Genomic DNA, 21,021 nt, shown 5'->3' on the forward strand with positions numbered 1-21,021 from the left:
TTTTTGGACCGAAAAATTTAAACCAATCACGCTCCCAACGTATCATTTAACAAGCTATGGTCGTGATCACGTCTTTTTCTTCTAAATCGTAAAGTCCAGTAAACACACGCTTGCCATTTTCGCCGCCAACTTAAAATATTTCGCGGACTTGAAATAGCCACCTATAGTTAAAGAGAGAAACAATTTGTTTCAAATAGTTTGCCATAAGCAGCGTACTTGGTCGGAATAGGATTTTTAATAACAGCGATTATCTGTGCGTATAGCAGCTACAATTCATTGGCCTCAATTGTTAAGGTTGTTAATAACTTTTGGCTAAGGTTGCAAGGTTGGCCTTTCACGACTACGTTGAGACTTGTAGTACGGTTTTGAGGTGTCGTAAAGTGTGTTGCTGGTAAGAAGCAATGCGATCGAGTAATCGATGGGAGTCTCGCGAGGCGGCGCGCTGACTCATAGCTGGTTGCGCAGACGCAGGGGGTCACTACCTTTCGAAAAGCGAAGTTTCGGACCGCTATCGCTGCTAGCGCACGAGCCTATCTCGTTGTATTAAGCGTACCGATAGCTTTTCTCAGCTCATGTTCGTTAGTTTTTTGTCATGATAGAGTAGCCCACCAGACCGCGGCGGACAATTAACCGCTGCGCTGCCGTCTGTCGCAAAGCGCCTTCACTACTAAACATTCCAACAGGATAATTACTGTGACTCAACTCGTTTCTAGGTTTCCGTATACCATCTACGTTTATGGAGATACTACTGTAGTTCCCGTGGCCATTTACGCTAATTTACGTTGGTTTTCACTTTGTTACAGATTTGCAGTTAGCAGCCGAACTCGGGAAGACCCTACTAGAAAGAAATAAGGAATTAGAAACAGCGCTACGGCAACACCAGAATGTCATCGAGGATCAGGCCCAAGAAATAGAGGTAAGTTCTCGAAAAAATATTATGACTGAAATCAATAAATGAGGATACATTACTAGGACTAATTTCGCAATAACTTTGATTCCAGTACCTAACAAAACAAACGGTAGCACTACGGGAGGTCAATGACTCGAGGCTACGAATCTACGAGCAGCTGGAGGTGAGCATCCAGGACCTGGAGCGCGCCAACCACCGCCTCGCCGTCGACCACGCCGCCGACAAGAAACACATCAAGACGTAAGTCGACACCAATCTCTCCCCAACCACCCGCGAACACTTCTCACGCAACCACTCACATACTAAAGAATAGAGATTTAATCAGCGATAACTAATAATTACGGCAGCACTATATTTCGCTGCTTTCTTCTAACTACACTTTCGAACATGACGCTTCATAAAGCCCATTGTGATCGTTTTCTCTATTGCAGCTTGTGCTCGAACATCGAGACTTTGGAGGCGAAATGCGAGGAGTTACAGAAGACTGTGGACGACCTGAACGCGCAGTTGGAGATCGCGCGGAGACGGGCGGAGCGAAAGCCGGAGACCGGCGACCCGGCGAAAGAAAAGCCGAAAGTATTGGAGCCGGTGACTCCCGACTCCAAGAAGCCGTCAGTCAGCAGCACGCCGCTGAAAGCGCCGATCCCTCTCCCAGAACTGACCAAAGACGATGAGGATCTACTGCGGCTGAGCGACGAGCTCCGGGAGAGCAAGGTGGCCTTCGCGCAGGAGCACCGGCGCACCACAGAGCTGGAGGAACAGCTCGCCTCCATGGTACAAGAGAACAATAGACTGCACGAACAGATGAGGAACTGGCATCAGCGGGAAGATGAACCCAAGTCGATGCACGAGGAATTCTCGATCCTTGAAGAAGTTAGGTGAGTAATAATGACCTCTCGATTACAGTAATTGATATATCAATAGGACAATCGTAGAGAATCGATTATAATTTAACGAGGCGTGGCGAGACGTTGGTAATAGCTCTAAAGCTCTCACGGAACCAGTTTCGGCTGCATCTTTAGTGTTGGCTAACTCTCTTCGGACCAACGATTTCTCAACCGTCTATTGTGTGTTTCAGACAAGGCCAGCTGTGCATCAGATGCCTGCGGGGCGCGGACCGCGGCGACGACATGTCGTCCATGTTGGATGACGACGACCGCAGCGCCATTAGTTCCCTCATCCTGCCACCCTCAGGCCAGGATAGCCCGAGAGAGGACCACGTCAATAGCAAACTTGTCAAGTTCGACGTAAGTTGCTGTACAATGGACGCGCATGCTAAACGTTGCTTTGTAGACGATCTCTTCCCCTCTCTCTCTTTTGCTTTTATCTAAACTAAACTAACACAGTTCTTTGTCTCTGTCTATCTTTCTTCGTTTACAACCCTCTTGTGACTGGTTTTGTGTTGTAAATTCTGTGTAGTAACCGATAAACAAACTGCATTTAATAATAACTTCTCATACTAGTGTTAATTACGTAATTAACATGATAACTATGATTTGTACCTTCTTCTGTAAAAATAACATCAAATAACGAAGATAAACTACTAAAACATAACTCAATAACGTCTGAAACACTAACAAATCAACAATCATCTCAGGCATTTACGATCCACCACCACTGGACCAATCAATCCGCAATAAACCGCAGTAAAAACTGTCTTTAATAAACCACGAAGAGCCCAGTTGTAGTTCCCTCTCACTTCATCTGAACTCATCTAGATTGTTTCACGTTTCTAGGCGACAAAGTTTTTCCAACTGCCCCTGATGTTGTTGATCACGCTTTGCATATGCATTATGAAGCGCATTTGCAGTAGTTTTCTTTGGATATATCGAATGTAGTCGAAGGTACGTCCATTGCTGACCGTATGGCTAGCGGCTAACGTTATCAAACTTAAACAATGGTGGAGGTATAGCCATGAGTGATTATGTTTAGACTGAATTTAAATGCATGGAATTATAATATATATTGAAGGTTTTTTAACTGGTATGGAGTTATGGAAGATAAAATATAGTATTTGAGAAAAAATATATTTAATTTGGACCGTCTTGTTATAATTTATTTACGTTTATCAGTAACAAAATGTTATATTGAGTAATGGGTGTATGTTTGACTAATAATGACTTGGTTACATTCTCATAAATAATACATAGTAATGATCATTCGCCAGTAAGTTAAACGAACACGATATTACATGTGTTATGTTTATGTAAACGGAAATCTATTCTAACTTGCATTATCTTCTTTCGTAACGACGTCTATGCAAATTCTTTTCTATTTTATCTAATGCCCTTTCTTTAATTTCACCATTCTTCAAAATTTCAGTAATGTTCATTTCTCACTCTCAATTCGCTCGTATTACGCACTACCAAAATTAATACAACAATCCAATGATTAACATTAACCCTAATAACACCAATTAACATCTTCAACAGAACGCCAAGGAAAAGCTGCTACAGGGTATCTGGGCGAACAAGGAAGACGGTCACGAGAACCCTTACAGAGAGCTGGTACAGAAGTACGAGGCTTTGCTCGAAGTGCAACTGTCTCAGGTGAAGAACATCAAGAAGAACAAGCAGACGGTGGCGCCCTCTGGACCGCTGTCTCTGCAGGATGAGCTCCAGACTTCTGGAGACTTCAGCCAGTTCAGCGTGAAAGACACTGATGAGGAGAGCGGCCACGGCGAGGAGCAAAAAGAACAGAAGAAGGCCGAACCCGTCTCGCGCAAGAAGTTCATCCAGACCCCTGACTTTTCGGAGGCGGAAACCTCAAGCTCAGGATTCTCCGATGAGACGAGCAATAAGGCGACGCAGACGGAGCGGGAAAGGCCCGGGTCCTTCCTCTGTACTATAGCTGATGGAGAGGACTACCGGTTCAGCATCTACGACGATGCTGTCGCCAGCCCCATGGACAGTCGCTTCCGCAACCGCCCCGAATACAGGGAACTATTCAAGGAAATCTTCACCATCCTTAAGAAAGCCGCCGAGAATAAGGACGATGGCGAGCAACTGCCGCTTCTGGACGATACGGCCGCTAGCAAGGTGCCTCCCGTGACGCCCGCCAACGAGGACCCGCCGGGCACCTTCACCGACGACACCCAGAGCGTCCTGTCGTCTGCCATGTCTGAACAGTCGATTCCAGTGTCCGACATTACCGCACCGGAAACACCGACCCTCAAAGAGAAGGAGAAAATCAAGGAGAAACCCGCTCCGACTCCAGCGAAAGAGGTCGAGAACAAGGAGAACAAACCAGTGGAAGAGAGCGCCAGTACGGACAAGCCTAAAGAGAAGGAGCGTGTACTGACGCCGCTGGTTCGTCAGCCGCTCGAGTACATAGCGGCCACTAGAAAGAAGTCCAGACATCGCAACCGCAAGCACAGCCAGGAGCGCCAAGGCGCAGACTCCCCGGTGTTCCCATCTCCACCTCGAGTCACTTACCAGAAGTCCAACAGCAAGAAGCGGCGGGACTACCGACCCATAGAGGTGAGCCCTCTGACCCGAGCTCCAGAAGGGGCTGAATGGAACGGTTCTACACTACAGTTCTACAACCGCAACATGAACTCGCCCACTCCCAGCACTTCAGGTCGTACTGGAAAGATCTACCAAGGATGGAATGCTGATACCGACTCCTGGGACATCAAGCAGAGCACTGCGTCTCAGGAAATACACAAACTGAGGAAACTAGAGTTGTCGTATGCGGAGGTGTTGAGAAACGCCGACAAAACTAAACCGAGACGCAAGAAGCATCAGTAAATAAAGATTTTAAATTCCGACCCCCTTTTGCTTTCAGCAAGGGCAGAGTGATCCAAGCGCCATTTGTCTTTGCCAATTGGACGTATTTTAGTTTAGGAGTATGTATTGTGATCTAATAGCATTACTTTTTAATTTGTACCTATAATCACAATAGTTAATTGCCATAATTCCGATGGTATTACTTTATACCATGTAAAGTGAAATGCCCTTTTAATTTATTTATATTCAAAGTCCCTACAAATTGGTATACTTCCCTCCGAAAGCATGATACAAAATTATCAACAAACAAAAATACAATTGAATTTTTGATTGCATTTAGCATCCCATGATTAACGACTCAAGATCGTTTGAGTACTGCATTTTAAATTGTTTTATTATTCGAGTTTTACCCTATTAACTCTTTGTTACTATATTAGTCATTAATATAAATTGTATATTATGTATTTTTATTTGAGTGTAAATATTATTTCGCGTAAGTTTAGTTATAACGTTTTTTTATTGCCATGAATATTTGTTGCGAGTACTCAAGGTTTGTATGGGATTGTATGCTAACATTATTTAAAGATGAGCGGAGATGAAGTATTACGTATAAAAGAATAAAAATTTGCATCGAAACCTGTCTTTCAACTTCCAAAATCAAACGCACAAAAAATATATTACAATAATATAATTTATAGAGACTTTTTACATTATTATTATTATAACGAGCGTTACGATTAAAATCCTTACATACAGGATGGATTATTTGTTGGCGGCCTCGAGTTCCCTCTCGACTATCTTCCTGTACTCGTCGAAGCCCCCCTCTATGCTGGCCACGGTGCCGCCGCCGCAGATCCACAGCTCCTTGCACACCATGCGGATCAGACGCTCGTCGTGGGACACCAGGATTACACCACCCTGTATACACATTACACCCATAAAATAGACAGCATAACCAAGTACATAGGGCGACCGATCGGTGCATAGACGAAAGGTCACTGCACATGAAAGCGTAAAGTAAAGCGATCGCCTCTTTTTCTTCTGCCAACTAGTAGAACGCGAGCTCGCGAACGCCTGGTTTACAGAAGAAGAAAAGGCGATCCTTTATGTTACGCTTATACATATTATGTGCTGAGTCCCTAAGACAGCATAAACAAGTACATAGGGCAACCGATAGGTGCATAGACTAAGACGACCGCGAAGGGATATTATGTGTACGCGCTTCGTTGTATATTGTCGTTCTTCTTCATTAGTAATATATTGAGATAATATAGGGTTATATTAGTATGATACAATAATACTGAATGTGGGTAGATTGAAGATCTTCAGTCTGGACCTTCCATGAGCCTAACCTGTGCTCCTCATCCATTCTGATTAAATACATAATAGTGGTGACGAGTGGAAAAAGTAAAATACTGTGTTAATTGTGTTCACAAATAACAGTTGCATATAATCAGTGTTGATATTCGGCAAAATGAGTGCAGTAAAGTCTGGTGAGTTTGTTGTAGCACATGGTTGTTGAAAAATCTATATTGAAAGGTTATCTTTTGCCCTACAAGCTGCAAGTATTGTGGATGATTCCATTTATTTGCGGCCATGATTAGTATGATTTGATAATATCTGATAGCCCCATCAAACATAAGAAAGGTTACTTTTCAACAATCAAATCGAAATTAACAATAATTTTCATCCGACACCTAAAGAGAATGAAAGAAAATTTTACAATCATACAAATTTCATACTAGATATCAAGAATAGCGGCAAATTATAAGGGTTTACCACCTTCCGTAACCTAACTTTTTTTTACAAAAACATTAACCAATTCAAAACCAACTCACCGTATACTTATTGATCCCCTTCCCTAACGCCTCAATGGTCTCGATATCCAAGTGGTTCGTCGGCTCGTCCAGCACCAAGAAGTTGGGGTTGCCCATGCACATGCGGGCGAAGGCAACCCGGGACTTCTGCCCTCCGGAGAGAGACCCGATGGTCTGCAACGCGAGGTCGCCGCTCACGCCGAAACTGCCGAGTTGGCGCCGGTATTCCTCTATCGTTTTACCTGTGGCCGGGAGGATTTAGAAAGTAAGTAAATTAAATGTATTAGTAATGAATGGATAGGGTGTTCTAATTTCATGCATATTTGATTACGGATGTGGGGCTGTGTTTATTGTATGGAATGCGTAATCCGGACGCAAGAAAATACGTACGATCTATTATTTATCTAGCTACGTAAGACACTGACATGAGACATCTCTAAAAGTAGAATTTGTGCCTTCAGAATCGACATCACTGAATAGTCAAAGGAATCATTTGTGGAAGAACCTTAAAAATCTATGCCATAAATAGGTATTCCGCTGCTTGAAGTCTGAACTATCAGTCAAATCTATCCATCAGGGCACACGAGTCAATGCCATCCTACACACACACACTCACCAGGGTAGTCCTTCTGTAACAGCTCAACAGAATTAACATTCATCTCCAACTGGTCCACGTGATGTTGTGAGAAGTACCCGAACTTCAGGCCCCTATGGACACTGCGTAGGCCGCTGGTAGGCGACAGTATACCCATTATTATCTTTAGTAAGGTCGTTTTTCCCGCGCCGTTGTCTCCCACCTGAAGGAAAGTTTTGATGGTTGTAAAAGTTGATTAGATTATTTATATTTATGAACTAGTTCATCTGAATCTGGTTGAGACTGAATGAAATAGAATTCCATAATAAATAGAACTTCATATTTATCGCTTGGCAGTGCAATTTGGATTTGTATTGCTTATTAAATTCATTCAATGATGATATAATTTCAACCACTCAATAAAATAAACGCCAGCGCCGGTAATAGGAAACATAATTATTTCAGTATGATATTGTGAACAAAACAATACCAGTATCATCCCATTGTTTTATAGTTCTCATAGAAGTGTGAAGGTTGTCGCTATTGAATTGAATCGATACTACATAATCAACTGAACAATAGGATATAAATTGAGTCAATCGAGTTTATCGCATACGATTTACGATATACTTTCATTTTATTATGCCAGACTTTTTTTATTTTTAACATTAATCCCAGTTATCTAATATACCTACTTTTTACTTGCAAGCTTCACATCGTGTTTAAATGAGGTTCCCGTGGGAACTCTTGGATAAATAGGTGGCCTGGAACAATCGCTTTAAGCGATAAGACCGCCATGTGTTAGATTAAGTTTTCAGTACCTAATCGTGTCTGTGTTTTTTGCGTATAAATAAAGTTGCATATAACTCAAGAATAATGTAGCAATATCATCACGACATTCACGACCCATTACGTCCCCACTGCTGGGGCACGGGTCTCCTTCCAATGAAGGAAGGGTTTAGGCCTAGTCCACCACGCTGACCTAGTGCGGGTTGGTGGACAATGTAGCAATATACAAACGTCGAATATTCATTCGATTCGGAGCCTATTAAATACAAACAATAAAGAAAATCTTTTGAATTTAAAATAAGTATTAGCTTTAGAAAAATAATATACATAGTAATACTCACTATACATATCCTAGACTCCAGCGTGGCCCCGAGGTTGACGTTTGTAAATATGACCTTATCTTTGCTGTAGTAGAAGCCAACTTCGTTGATCTGAAGGATGGGCGGCGACAGGGGCTCGGTCTCCGGAAACCGGAGGGTCACGTCCACTTCCTTTTCCACGGGTTTGAGTTCCGGTCTGTGAAGAGAAATGTAATAATGAATGAAGACTGTTTTAACAAAAACGTTTACACCAGTTTTAAAGGTAGAGAACAGCTCGTACAGTATTACTAGTTAGTTAAAGTCTGTATTTTTTTATTTTCAGATACAAAATTGACAGATTCTGAACGGTTGATCAACTGTCGATTGTCCCGCGATTAAGCGACGTGTCGTTCTATTGGCGGGACAATCGACTGTTGATGAACCATACAGAATCTGTTAATTTAGTATCTGAGATTAAAAAACAGACTTTAGTTAGTTATACATAAACTAAAAGTTAGTTTAGAAGATATTGACACTGTATACTATTGGCTATACACATGAGTGTAAACCCTTACGGCTAACGACATAGAGGTAGGGATCTTAGGGATGTTCGATCTGAATCGATCTTCTGGTACCGATTTTTTTTAATCGATTCAATGGAATGCGATCTTTAGGCAGATCGAATCGTATGCACAGAAGAGCGTATCATAAGAAAACGAAACTCCCCAGTTCTTATTGGTTATTTCAGTCGTCATTTTGTTCCCCCATTAAGTTGATTGGCTAGTTAAAGTCTACTCACAGTTTCTCCAGCATCTTGATCTTGCTCTGCACGGAGGAGGCTCTGTTCGCGTTGTACCGGAAGCGGTCGATGAACTCCTGCACGTGGGCTCTGTGCTGCTGCTGAGCCTCGAATTCTCGCTGTTGGTTCTTGTGCTTCTCGGTCTTGGTCTTGTGGAATTGCTCGTAGTTGCCTCTGGAAGGTGAGGGGAAATATGGGTTATTGTTTTGGTCACATGCTACATTTTACAATGTGTTGAGAGGTGTGGTGTGATAGAAAAAATTACACAATACTATTTGTGGTTTATACTAGACGAGCTTCGACCACAAAAATCTTAGTGTAAAGCCGATGACTCACTTCAGAGTCACCAAGAAAACTTTATAGGATTACAGTTATGTTAGTGTACAAGAAAGGACAGGACCTACAAAGGACAGCTGTTTTTACTCCATAATAAAATAAGAGGATGATAACCTCGCGCTTTTCGTTGACCACACAGATCGCTGCATTGGGGCGTGACTTATACATATACACTATACCACAAAACAACACAAATTCTCCACCAACGTACTACCCAACTACCCCCTCACCTGTAAGTATCAATCCTCTGGGAATGTAAATGCATGATATCCGTCGGCACAGTGTCCAAGAAGTTCCGGTCGTGGGACACCACCAGCAGCGTGGTGGGCCAGTTCTGCAGGTAGTTCTCCAGCCAGATGATGGCCTTGATGTCCAACATGTTCGTCGGCTCGTCGAGGAGGAGCAGGTCTGGTCTGGAAGGAAGGGAGAATGAGTTAGAGAGACAGAGAAGGAAGATGGGATGTTGCTTATACAACAAATCTTCTTAGCGAGTTGATGACAATAACTAGATGATTTTAGGGTTTGTCACCATGATGAAAGAATTGGGCATTCAAATTAGCGTACGTCGTAGTCGCAGACAGAGGCCCAGGGTGCGCCGGACGTATATGGGTTGTTAAAAAGGGTAAGGGTAAGCTGAAAGGAGGTGACCACTTTTGCAACAGCCTGTATAAAAAACAGGGGAGCCTCCCCTGTTTCTTCACGAGGTCGACGTCACATAGCCGTTCCAGCTATCTGCCCTAACCTTATGACCTTATTATATTGCCATTCGAAAACGCGCGCCCGGGCCAGCGCCAGCCACATCCGCCAGCCCCCGGAGAAGGTCCGCGTGGCGCGCGCCTGCATCTCCGGGGTGAACCCGAGACCGCTCAGGATGATGGACGCTTCTATGTACTCTACTACACCTAGATATACCGGTCCTAGCCGGAATAGACGAATAGCAGCCGAGACGAATATAGTAGCATCCAATAGCGAAGCGCCATTTAGACACATTTCACCTGCGCTTCATCTCGCAACAGACGAATAGCGCGCGAGTGGCATAGAGCGCGCCAATAGCGTCGCGCCATTTTGACACATTCCATGCGTGCCTCCACAAGCCATTGGTCTACTCTAGTCAACTTCACTGTGATTCGCTATAGTGCGCGCTTTGGCGTCGCGTCGTTTTGACATATTCTACAAATTAAAATAAGCAAACTCACTTAGAAAACAACGCTCTAGCCAGCGCCAGCCTCATCCGCCAGCCCCCGGAGAAGGTCCGCGTGGCGCGCGCCTGCATCTCCGGGGTGAACCCGAGACCGCTCAGGATGATGGACGCGCGCGCCGGCGCCTTGTCCGCTTCGATGTTCTCCAGTTGAGCGTACACTTCGCTTAGCTCTGACGAGAGAGCTGGGTCGGTTGCGCTGGAAAAAAGTAAAGATTAAGGTTTTGAGAGTGTGGTAATGTCTTCTTAGAGTGACTGTGACAAATACTAGAGCTGAACTATATGGTTAACTAGGAGTAGGATAGAATCAGTGCCAGTCGCTGCATCAGGGTGCATCGTAATGCTTTGAGGATAGTGCCTGTTGGAATTGAGCATTTAAAAATCATAAATGGTATTGGTTAATATGCATTTAATGTGCATCTGTCTATTTGTGCTTGTGGTATTCCGATAATCACAAACTTGACCTCTTTATATGTATAAATTTAGTAAGTACTTATAGGTGTGTAAGCTATTGAGACTGTTAAAATTTTGTATTTATATCGGTTTTCTCAGAGATGAAATAAATGGTACTAATTGCATCATCCAGTGACCTTTACAAACAGGTAAACACATAGAATTCTTCTGGAAATTAATACTACATTTGAATAATATGCAACATAACAAATTCTTCACATTGCATGTTTTTATATTAGTTAAAGGAATTCATTTCAAGGAATCATAGAACATGTCACAATATTGAGAAGATAATGTTTAAAAGATTAATTGAAATAAAAAAAACTTTAGTGCTGGACATATTATGAACTTTAGAGTCAACCTAATCTAAATTGTAATATGGTGATGCTACCTAAATCACTTATACAGGAGGTTGATAAGGATGATATCTACTCTACTCACCCATTACTAATAGAAGCATTAATCTCTTTCTCTCTCCTGAGCAGGCCTTCTCTCACAAAATCACATTCCAATACGCTCTGCAGCGCTATCGTGTCATCTCCCACTACTTCCTGTTCCACATGAAGGATGGAAATGTGGGACGGAATCTTGAGCTGCTTCGCTGAGATCATTCTTAAGAGTGTGGTCTTGCCGAGGCCGTTTCGCCCGACCAGCCCGTACCGTCTACCAAACGCTAAAACAAGGTCTGCCCCTTGAAGAAGCACCCTGTAAGAAAAGTTGAGACTATTATTTAACTAGTTAAAAAAGCGGACAACTGGCGAGAACTTGTGCAGAACAGAGAGAAGTGGCGTCTTTTGGTAGCGGATGCCAAGATCCACTTTGGGTCAACGAGCCATCAAGAGTGAGTGAATTAGTTAAATGGATTATTTGGAAATCAGGTATAAGCTATTGTTTAAAGTAATTTCATCATCAGTCAATAATCATCCACTGCTGGACATAAAGTGAAAAGTGACAACAATTCTCTACTTTCTGTCTTCATCTTAATGTGTCCACACAGATTAAGGAGGCTTCTTTTATGCATCTCATTTCTTTCTGTTAAGTCCAGGATTGTGTGAACTTACCTATCTCCATAGGCAATGTCAAAGTTTTCTATCCTTATGTCCTGAGTCCTGTTAGTGCCCTTGGCCTCTAGTTTGCTGTCCTTCTTCGAGGTGACCTGAGATGCCGTAGCAGTTTGAAGGACTGGCGCTGCTACCGGAGCTGCTTTCACATCTGACCTTTTCCCTTGCTTCTGCTGTAATTTTGCTTCAGCCTTTTCTAGCTTCTTTGCATCTACTTTCTGTAATATATTAGTACTGTTTAGGTATAATTATGAATGGTTTCCGCATCCATGGCAATCCTCCTAGGTATAAACTATGTAAAAATATGTTGATTTAACTTGGGGATGTAAAATACAACTTTCACAAGTGTTAGGTCTGATTTCTGAGCGCTGACAATTTCTTTATGATTACAGCAGCTTGTAAGTGTAGGTCTGAATATCAATAAAATCCTTGCATACTTACTAAGTTATCATCTCTTGTTTGGAGCCATATACTTTTTAGTTCTGGTTGTGTTTCAGTGAGGTTAGAAGTCATTGAAGCCAAGTGTATTGGAGCGTCCAGCACTTTCCTTGGTCCATTGTTCATGCCTTGGTGATCAGGTTGAAGCATATGTAACAGTTGGCTACATATATCTCTGAAAACACAGGTTAAATAAAATTAAATTTATTAAAGCATGATACCAGCATGAATTTTTTTCTTATCAATAGTAGAAAAAATTGCACTGTAGTGTGTAGAAAAACTAAAATATGGTGATCAAATAAATAGTATCGTACTTGATGTCATCTTCAGTTTTTTCGGAGATTCCCTGCAGCACTTCACCGATAGCTTCGAAAACTTCCTCTTCGTCTTCGAACTCTCCAGCGCCGTTGTCCAAGATATCTGCGCATGGCGATAGTTATATTATATGAAATAAACGTAAATAAACCTATGTATACGTCTAATTAATGCGATAAAGCTCTAATTAATCCACTATTGTGAAAACTAACCTAAAGATTTACCTACGTGACTTACCTTCGACGTATTTTTTAAGATCTTCATCAATTAAAGGGAATTGCTTTTTAAGATATTCTCCGTATTTCGCCATGATTTCTACGCACGGAGCTTTTTATCAACAGGATTTAATTACTTTTTTCATTTGATAAATCTTGATCTTGACGACACACACACAACACACCAAATTATTTTTTTAAATCGGCTGTCAAATTACAGACTAATGTGTCAAAGTTTACTAACTGAAGTTGAAATCACAGATACAAATTAACGATATTGGTCACGTTCGTGTTACTTGCCGTATCGCCGTGTTAATCTAAGCACAAATGTTTTCGTGTCTATTCTAATATGCACGGATTTTTTCATTTTGTATGAAAAAATATAACTACCTATTTATATATACCTATATTTATAATATACGTACATCCAAAAATACTGCATAAAATAGGAAATAAAAACTGGTCATAAAAATAAGAATGTTCCTTGCTGAAAACTAACAGGAAGTTGGCCGTGCAATCAACACGTTTCCCACTCACAGACTATTTTTATCTCCTCATCAATACAATAGTGCCAACATAACAAAAAAATATTAAAAAATTGCCCGCTACAACGTAAAATCAAAATTATTGTTAAAATTTATTTACATTTCCTGATTAATTTATTACTGTAACGATGGCTGATGTGTGTTATAAAAGATATGAAAAATCTCTGGGTTTGCTCACTACTCGATTTGTGTCGCTGGTGAAAAAAGCTAAGGATGGAGTTCTCGACTTGAAAGTTGTAAGTAGTAGGCGCCTTTGCCGACCTTCTTGTATTTATTATGTTTTGGGCACGAATTTTAAAAGTTAACTACCTATTTTACTAATATGTTGTACTTTTCAGGCCACTAACATGCTGGCTGTTCGCCAGAAGCGAAGAATATACGACATTACTAATGTATTGGAGGGAATTGGTTTGATAGAGAAAAGAAGTAAGAACAGCATACAGTGGAAGTAAGTATGTCATAGTTTTTGGACATTTTATGCTCACCATGATGGGACTTTTGTTCATATCCCCTTAATGTCTAAACTCCCTCCCTAAGCTTGAACCGTTTCACCTAGCTGGTCCATAGCGGGTTAATGGGTTTACTTTTGTTTTTGGTAATCTTAAGCTTAGTATTATATGATCAGGGCCACGCAAACTATGCCCGGCTTCTTGTGTGTAATAGTGCTTGCTTTCATCTATTCAGCACTCGGGGCCTTGGACTGGTGGGATACTAACGGCCAAATGAAATCTGTTCATTCTTGTAATTGTTCCATGTTAACAGTTGCTTAGAACGGTGCTTTTTAACTGTCTTTTTACATGCGGATAGTAAATGGCTGCTAAAGTAATACAAAGTACTTTAATACATAGTTTTATTCTTTCAGGGGTGCAGGGCCAGATATAACTTCTTCTGAGGTGGGCAAGAAAGTAACTTTATTGAGAAAACAAATTGCAATATTAGATGAACGTGAAGAACTGTTGGATAAGTAAGTATTAATTAAAAAGAAAAAGCTTTTTGTAAAAACTGATACTGCATGTTTTTGTTGTATAATCATTCTTATTTATAAATAGATTCCTATATTCTATTTCACGGGGAAAGACATCTGATACAAACAAAAACTACCTTTATTTGAATGTAATAAGGGTCCTGTCAGATGTCTTCCCCGAGTGTAACAATATCCCATAATTCCTCACAGTGTCCTCACTGTTAATAAAAAAATAAGAGTTATGAGAACATAATTAACTATTGTAACATTAACTTTTCAGTCAAAGGCATTGGATCGAGCAAAGTATAAAAAATGTGTTGGATGAATCAGAAAATGAGGCTCGGACGTATGTGAATGAGAGTGACATACGGAACTGCTTCACCAACAACCAAGTATTAGTGCTGGAGGCACCGTTAGGGTCCACTTTATCAGTGGGCTCAGTATTCAGTAAGGTAAGATACAGTGTAATAGCACTGCCTAACTACAGTGTAATAGCACTTACTTGAGTATTAGAGTTCAAATTTTAGAACGCATGGACAACAAGTAGGTTTCCAAAGGCCAAAAACCGCATGTAACGGTTGAAAACAAGGGCACTTTCATAGTATATAGGAGCACAAGGCTAACTATATCTTAATCGCTTGATTTATAGCATAAAAAATGTCCGATTCCGGTATTACTTCTATACCGGTATTGAAAAATGCGTTGATTTTGTCCGGGATACCGGTATTACCCAATACCGGTATTGCGGTATTGCATGCCCTAGTTGTGTGTAAGGTCTGCTAAATGCTGAGGATTTTCTTTCTTTGCAGGAAAAACGAGAAGAGCAGTTTATTTTACATGTGGAGTCTGCAAATTCAGTTGGAGTTATCTTGTTGTGTGATAGAGAAAAAGAAAAGGTAAGTGTCAGCAGCAGCATTTTCAAACTATAGAGATACTTAATAGGTAAATAGAAAACCTACGAAAAATTGTGTTGCAATAAAGCATGCAGTGCAGATAAAGAAATAAAAATAAAAGGAAGTTACATAAGTAGGAAGAATGATTGAAAGGCCTTTGAAAAAGGCGAGACCGAATGAGTTCACCATTTTCATATTGTTCCTTTATCTACGTTTGTTATACACAGGTATGCATGAGTCTGAAACAGTTTATCCTCAGTCAATGGACTCAAGAACTGTTAGCTCACAGAATTTTTCGCCCCACAAACGTTATGCTCGCAAACTTCATAGGTACCTATTAATTTATGGGCGAAAAGTTCCTGTGCACGGTGTGCAGAAATAGATTGCATCAAATATATTTACTTAAAGCATTAAGTATATTGAAATCATTTCCATATTTTTGCAGCAGGCGCGAGATGAGGCTATGGATGACGAGGAAGTTGAGAGTATAATGGATGACTGTGAAGAAATCAAATGCCCAGGTAAGTTTGCACAAAGATTCTATTATGAACATAACTTCAGAAAAATGTATCAACTAAATTGCTTCGTTTGAATGGAATTCCAGAAGGCGTAAATACCTATAAGTAAAATAAAAAACCTATATGGTAGCTATACCGCTCTTTTTTGCGTGAGAAATAGTTTAATATGTTAACATGGTTTCATGAAGTTCAGTCATTATAATGGAAGTAATATCATCTTACTTTATTTAATTTCAGATTACCTGCTTCGCCTAAGTCCTCCAATCACAAAAAATGATTTTTCATTTTCATTATGTGGGAATGAAGGTTTGTGTGATCTCTTTGATATTCCATACTAGAATTATCTACTATATTATTGTAAAAAATCATTGTTTAGATTATCTACACTCTTCGTAATTTTAAGGATTTTGTATGTTGTGACGTGATGAAGTTGTATTTTATTGAGAAATTTAAGATAAGGAAAATCGTGGAAGGAAATAAAATAAGATTTACAAGTAATATAGGAAAACCTTTTATTTCTTAGATTTTGGCTTAGAAACGAATCTATCGAGAACACCAAATGACTTGGCTTGTTTGTCAACCTTTTCTGGCAAGTCCAACAGATTTCGTCCTTCAATAGCTTGCTCAATGTATTCCTGTAATCAAGAAAAACAATGTTTTATTCACACATACATTAAACACTTTAATACCCACTCCATTGAAAAGCACATTATGTTTCAATAAAAGGAAATAAGCACCTTTCTAGAAGCCTCTTTGATAATTTTCTTTCTTGCAATATTGGTTTTGCCTTTGTTTTTGTGCCTCGGTTTGACGTCAATCTTCTTGGGTTTGAGATACTGAAAAATAATAATTATAATTATTTTATTTTCTACTAAAACATCGCCATATACATTGGTATTGCCTGCCATTGTAGACTTGTAGTGGCATGGCGGCACCATTTAACTTAATAATATTTTAGCCCTACTTAACAGAATGCTGACCTACATTAACGTTGTGTTTGTAAGCACATAGATGAACGGCATAATTTATCTAACTTCAACCAAATATCATACCCAACGAAACCTGGATTACCTATGACAAATATTTACCAAAAGTTTCTTCTTGGCTTCCATCTGCTCCTGAAGAGTTCGCACGTCCACTTCGTTGACTTCAAACGGATTGAGAGTGATGAGTTCAGGCGGGATCTTCTCCAGGAGAGCTTTGACTTCAGCCTCCTTCCTTTGACTCTTGGTTTGGAAGGGATTGCTTTCCAAGGCATCGAAGTTGGGCTCTCCGCTTCCTGTGGACATAAGCAAAACAAATGAGGGTGGTCAATGCTTAGTAAGTGAAAGTTTATGTAGATGGCGCCACTTGCAATAAGTTAATTCCACAGATATGTTAATTCTGTCTTGTTATTATCAGTAGCGGTTTTTTCTGATTGAAGTTTCTTAATTTTCCTCTTCTTCTTCTATTCTATTCTATTGAGAATAGATTCAACATTTTAAATCTTTTAAAATTAAAGCAGGATATGGCCGGTCATAAATAGTAATAAAATGATGTTTTTACCTGGTACAATGATGCTGGTAAATCCTTTGCTGGTTCCAATTCCTAAGACATCTTCGTAAGGGCAGAATTTGAAATTACTAATAGTTTTAGCCATACGATGTCTAAGGTATGGTTTCTCTGTTGTTTGCGTGCAGCAGTTACTGAAAGAGAAATAGTCATGAGTACCTAATAAAAAGAGAGTAAACTCAAAATTTAATAAATTGATTAAAGGATTCTTTTCTTTCATTCAATGAATTACAACTCTTATCATATATTTTTTTAAATCACTGAACTTGCCAATTAATATTAAATCACATTTTACTACCACCAACTTGTTCACTTATATCGGTAGTTAGGTACATACTTGTATATTTCAACAGCGTCTCCCAAGCCAACAGCCAACATGTCTTTCTGTGAGAACTCCAGCTCGACAGGAGCTGATCTCAGCTTGTAATGCTGAATAGGCCCATCTAGGTTCCGTATGTCCCAGATTTTCAGGCTGCGGTCTGTGCCTGCTGTGGCCATGTACCTGTGAATTAAAGTTTGCAGGTCAAGAAGGCTTTTAGGGGCTTGAAGGGACAGCAGGTTCGAATTCTGGCATGTAAGTACTTACAATGTTTTTTTTTGTTTATTAAGGCATGCAATAATACCCCAAATGTAAGCCCTTATAATTTGGTTGGGTATGTTTGTTTGGTTAGTATTGTGATAATAATTAAATCTTCTGATTCCTCTAATACTTACATTCCTTTAGTGTCAACTGTGATAGCAGTGAGTGGAGTTTTGTGGCAGAGTATCTTTGCTAAAGGATCTTTTACTGTTGGTGACCAGAGAGACACAACACCTTTCGAGTTTCCTAAGCATAAAGTGGCATTGTAGGGGTTCTGCGCCATTACAGATGTTCGTCCTAAGTGGTTATTGTAATGTCCAACTATTTCACCAATAGAAATATCTAGCCAACTCATGAAGCCATATTCATTCTGAAAATTTAATTGAGTATTATATCAATATTAAAATTAATATAATTAAAGTGAGTCATGTGAAGCTATGTTAAAGAACTCACCACAGCAGCTAATAAGAAATGGTATGGGAGGAATTCCATCCGTAATATCTTGTCCATTTTTTTAATACAGTGTAGTTCAATTCCGGTATTGTCATAAATGTACAACCATTCCTTTTGGGCCACTGCCATCATTGTTTCTACATGAAGCCAGCTGAAAATATAAATAATGTGATTTCCTTATTTATCAATCATCATGTTGGTGCATGGTAGTGTAAGCTAGTCACAAATAACCTACAATTGGCATTACCTGATATCATGAATAGATTCCATGACATTAATTTCACAGTGCAATTTCTTGGTAACCCAGTCAAATGCTGCAACATGTCCAGTTTTGCCTCCCAGCAATAAATGTCTTCCATTGCGAGAGTATTTCACTCTATATGGTCCAAAATCGAGGTTCAAATCAAAGATCTTGGTTGCTGTTGATATGTCAACACTGTCTGCAATGATCTTCTGTGATATTGCTGTTGTTTTACCTTCATCCTCCACTTCAACATAACTGAAATCAACAACAGATATTAGGTATCATTGATAACATACTGAATATTGACTGCTTATTATAGCTACCTACTAAATATTGTTTTAAATACAAATAAACTTTAATTATGTGCGATGAATATACTATAAAGTGGTAACAGTTATGTTGTTTCACTCACCCCTGCTCCCCAGCAAGCAATATCTCGGCCCTTGCTGCCTGCTCCTGAGCATAGTGGAACTTATTTTCCCTTTTCTTTAGTTTCAAAAGGTATAAAGGATGTTTCACCCCCTTTCCCTCAAAGCCCTCCCCGCGTGAGTGCCTCTCTAGACTCTTGGGATTTATTGGAGCTTTCCCAGGAAATTTCTTCTTTTTCTCCTTTTTATCTATGACCTTTTTCTGGATTTTATTTGTACTCTGTAGAACAAAAATATACAGTTGAGTTAGTAAATTAAGAATATTGTACACAGTGTCGTGGATGCAGGTAAGTTCTTATAAACAGAAGCCAATTTTTCGTTGTTGATGCATATATTTTTTTATTTACTTACCCTGTTTTGAAACTTATTTTTCAGTGCTTTTGTGATTTTAATATTGTAGACTTCTACATCCTGATTGCTGAGTGCCTTTTTTTCTACAGTTTCCTCGTTAGAGCTGAAATATCTTTTCTGAAATGTAAACAAGGTGATTTGATAGACCATCAGTGTATGACTTGGTAAATACATAAACGTGAATAAGATAAAAATATAATTACGTCTTTGTTTGGTTTCATATTCAATTCGTGTATTTAGGTATTTCCCTAGAGTTATTCACTATAACAATAAGTAATAAAACAACCTCAAATAAAATAGTCACACATGCTCATCACAACTATTCACGTTTGTTTTGACGTTTTCATTGTCAATCGATTCATTTAATCTGTGGATTTTGACAGAACTCTCAAAAGCTACGTCCCGAACTGTCCCGAACATGCTCTTAGTGCGCAATCTCAGAATAATAATGGCCTGCGTACATTGTGGATCGTGGTTGGGGATTTTGGGGAAGCCGTTGATGTGATAAAATATAAAAATATGTATTATTCCGAACTTCCGAACCCACCCAAAGTTCATATAGTGCCACAAACTTACCTGTTCCGGTGAGAGCTCACGTAAATGTCTAATATTTCTTGATTCTATAAGATTTTGAGTTAGCCTGTAGTGGTAATTCACCCTTGCGGTTTTAATGAACCCATCTAATCTATATGAATGTATAATTCATTGGTAAGTTATGAGATATGGATCAATTTAGTTCGCTCTCACCGGAACAGATAAGTTTGTCGCACTATACTTCAATAAATGTTAAGTAGGTACTTGACGATTTGACGTAGGTGTAGGTAACTACTCGCTGAAAATTTATTTAAATATGATTTTTTTACGATGTAAAATAGATAAATGTTTACGTAGGTATTTTGAATTTAAACTAGTATGTCACGATGTCTTATTTGGGTTTGGGAGGATTCCATTTCGATGGTTCCATGGAAGTATTCTCCATATTGTCTGTGGTTCTATGGTTTCATCATCCATCAGAGGGGCCTGCACGGGTTTGTTATTGACGTAGATTCTGCTCTACATTAGCTGGGTTCTGCTCTACATGAATTAGATGCTAGTCTACATTAGTTAGGTTTTGTTCTACATTACTTAGGATCTGCACTAATTAGTTAGGTTATGCTCTACATTAATTACATGCTGCTCTACATTACTTAGGTTTTTCTCTACATAGTCTACATTACTTAGGTTTGGCTCTACATTAGTTTGGCTTTGCTCTACATTAGTTGGGGTTTGCTCTGCATTAATTAGATGCTGCTTTACATAAGTTAGGTTTTGCTCTACATTGATTAGATGCTGCTCTTTATTACTTAGGTTCAGCTCTACATTGATAGTATAGCGCATAACTTAACTAATGTAGAGCATCATGTAATCAATGTAGAGCAGAACCTAACTAAGGTGGACCCTAGACCTACAATAATATTGTGCAATATATTTATTGTGCAATAAGGCGCACCGTAGACGATCAATTATATTGCGCAATACAAAACGAAATTCAATCTTATTTCACAATCAATATATTGCACAAT

General features: G+C 39.7%; 4 protein-coding genes across 7 annotated transcripts in view; 2 read left to right on the top strand and 2 right to left on the bottom strand.

Moving 5' to 3' along the window:
- Positions 1-5,274, top strand: part of LOC105390355 (cerebellar degeneration-related protein 2-like) — a 62,335-nt gene extending 57,061 nt beyond the window's left edge. For all 3 annotated transcript variants that reach the window (XM_011561646.3, XM_011561645.3, XM_011561644.3), the window contains exons 2-6: positions 804-916; positions 1,002-1,150; positions 1,342-1,788; positions 1,989-2,157; positions 3,343-5,274. In XM_011561646.3, coding sequence (XP_011559948.3) covers positions 804-916; positions 1,002-1,150; positions 1,342-1,788; positions 1,989-2,157; positions 3,343-4,659 — 2,195 coding nt within the window. In that variant the 3' untranslated portion in view covers positions 4,660-5,274. The remainder of the gene's footprint in view (positions 1-803; positions 917-1,001; positions 1,151-1,341; positions 1,789-1,988; positions 2,158-3,342) is intronic.
- A 37-nt stretch (positions 5,275-5,311) lies between these two features.
- On the bottom strand, positions 5,312-13,133 carry LOC105391777 (ATP-binding cassette sub-family F member 3). Its single transcript, XM_048623314.1, has 12 exons — positions 12,955-13,133; positions 12,717-12,822; positions 12,406-12,577; positions 11,965-12,182; positions 11,345-11,608; positions 10,449-10,649; positions 9,483-9,665; positions 8,917-9,090; positions 8,160-8,334; positions 7,072-7,252; positions 6,477-6,697; positions 5,312-5,556 (listed from the first exon to the last, which is right to left on the bottom strand). Exons 1-12 carry the CDS (start codon positions 13,025-13,027, stop codon positions 5,401-5,403), a joined length of 2,124 nt encoding a protein of 707 aa, XP_048479271.1. The 5' UTR covers positions 13,028-13,133; the 3' UTR covers positions 5,312-5,400.
- Positions 13,134-13,502: 369 nt separating this feature from the next.
- LOC105391776 (transcription factor E2F5) lies at positions 13,503-16,350 on the top strand. 2 transcript variants are annotated; one of them, XM_038118013.2, is made up of 7 exons: positions 13,503-13,713; positions 13,816-13,925; positions 14,340-14,441; positions 14,722-14,893; positions 15,251-15,337; positions 15,783-15,855; positions 16,090-16,350. In XM_038118013.2, the coding sequence occupies exons 1-7, from the start codon at positions 13,606-13,608 to the stop codon at positions 16,188-16,190; spliced, it is 753 nt and encodes a 250-aa protein (XP_037973941.1). In that variant the 5' UTR covers positions 13,503-13,605; the 3' UTR covers positions 16,191-16,350. The 2 variants fall into 2 exon arrangements, with proteins under 2 accessions (XP_037973941.1, XP_011561624.2); XM_011563322.3 differs by having other exon boundaries at positions 13,505-13,713; positions 15,780-15,855.
- On the bottom strand, positions 16,340-19,799 carry LOC105391775 (WD repeat-containing protein 46). The gene is made up of 11 exons (XM_011563321.3): positions 19,663-19,799; positions 19,460-19,576; positions 19,093-19,328; positions 18,684-18,935; positions 18,437-18,587; positions 18,118-18,353; positions 17,741-17,905; positions 17,398-17,537; positions 16,941-17,131; positions 16,590-16,688; positions 16,340-16,487 (listed from the first exon to the last, which is right to left on the bottom strand). Exons 1-11 carry the CDS (start codon positions 19,678-19,680, stop codon positions 16,365-16,367), a joined length of 1,728 nt encoding a protein of 575 aa, XP_011561623.3. The 5' UTR covers positions 19,681-19,799; the 3' UTR covers positions 16,340-16,364.
- Positions 19,800-21,021: the final 1,222 nt, after the last annotated feature.

This window comes from Plutella xylostella, chromosome 10, assembly GCF_932276165.1.
Source record: "Plutella xylostella chromosome 10, ilPluXylo3.1, whole genome shotgun sequence".
In the NCBI taxonomy this organism is placed as follows: Eukaryota; Metazoa; Arthropoda; class Insecta; order Lepidoptera; family Plutellidae; genus Plutella; species Plutella xylostella.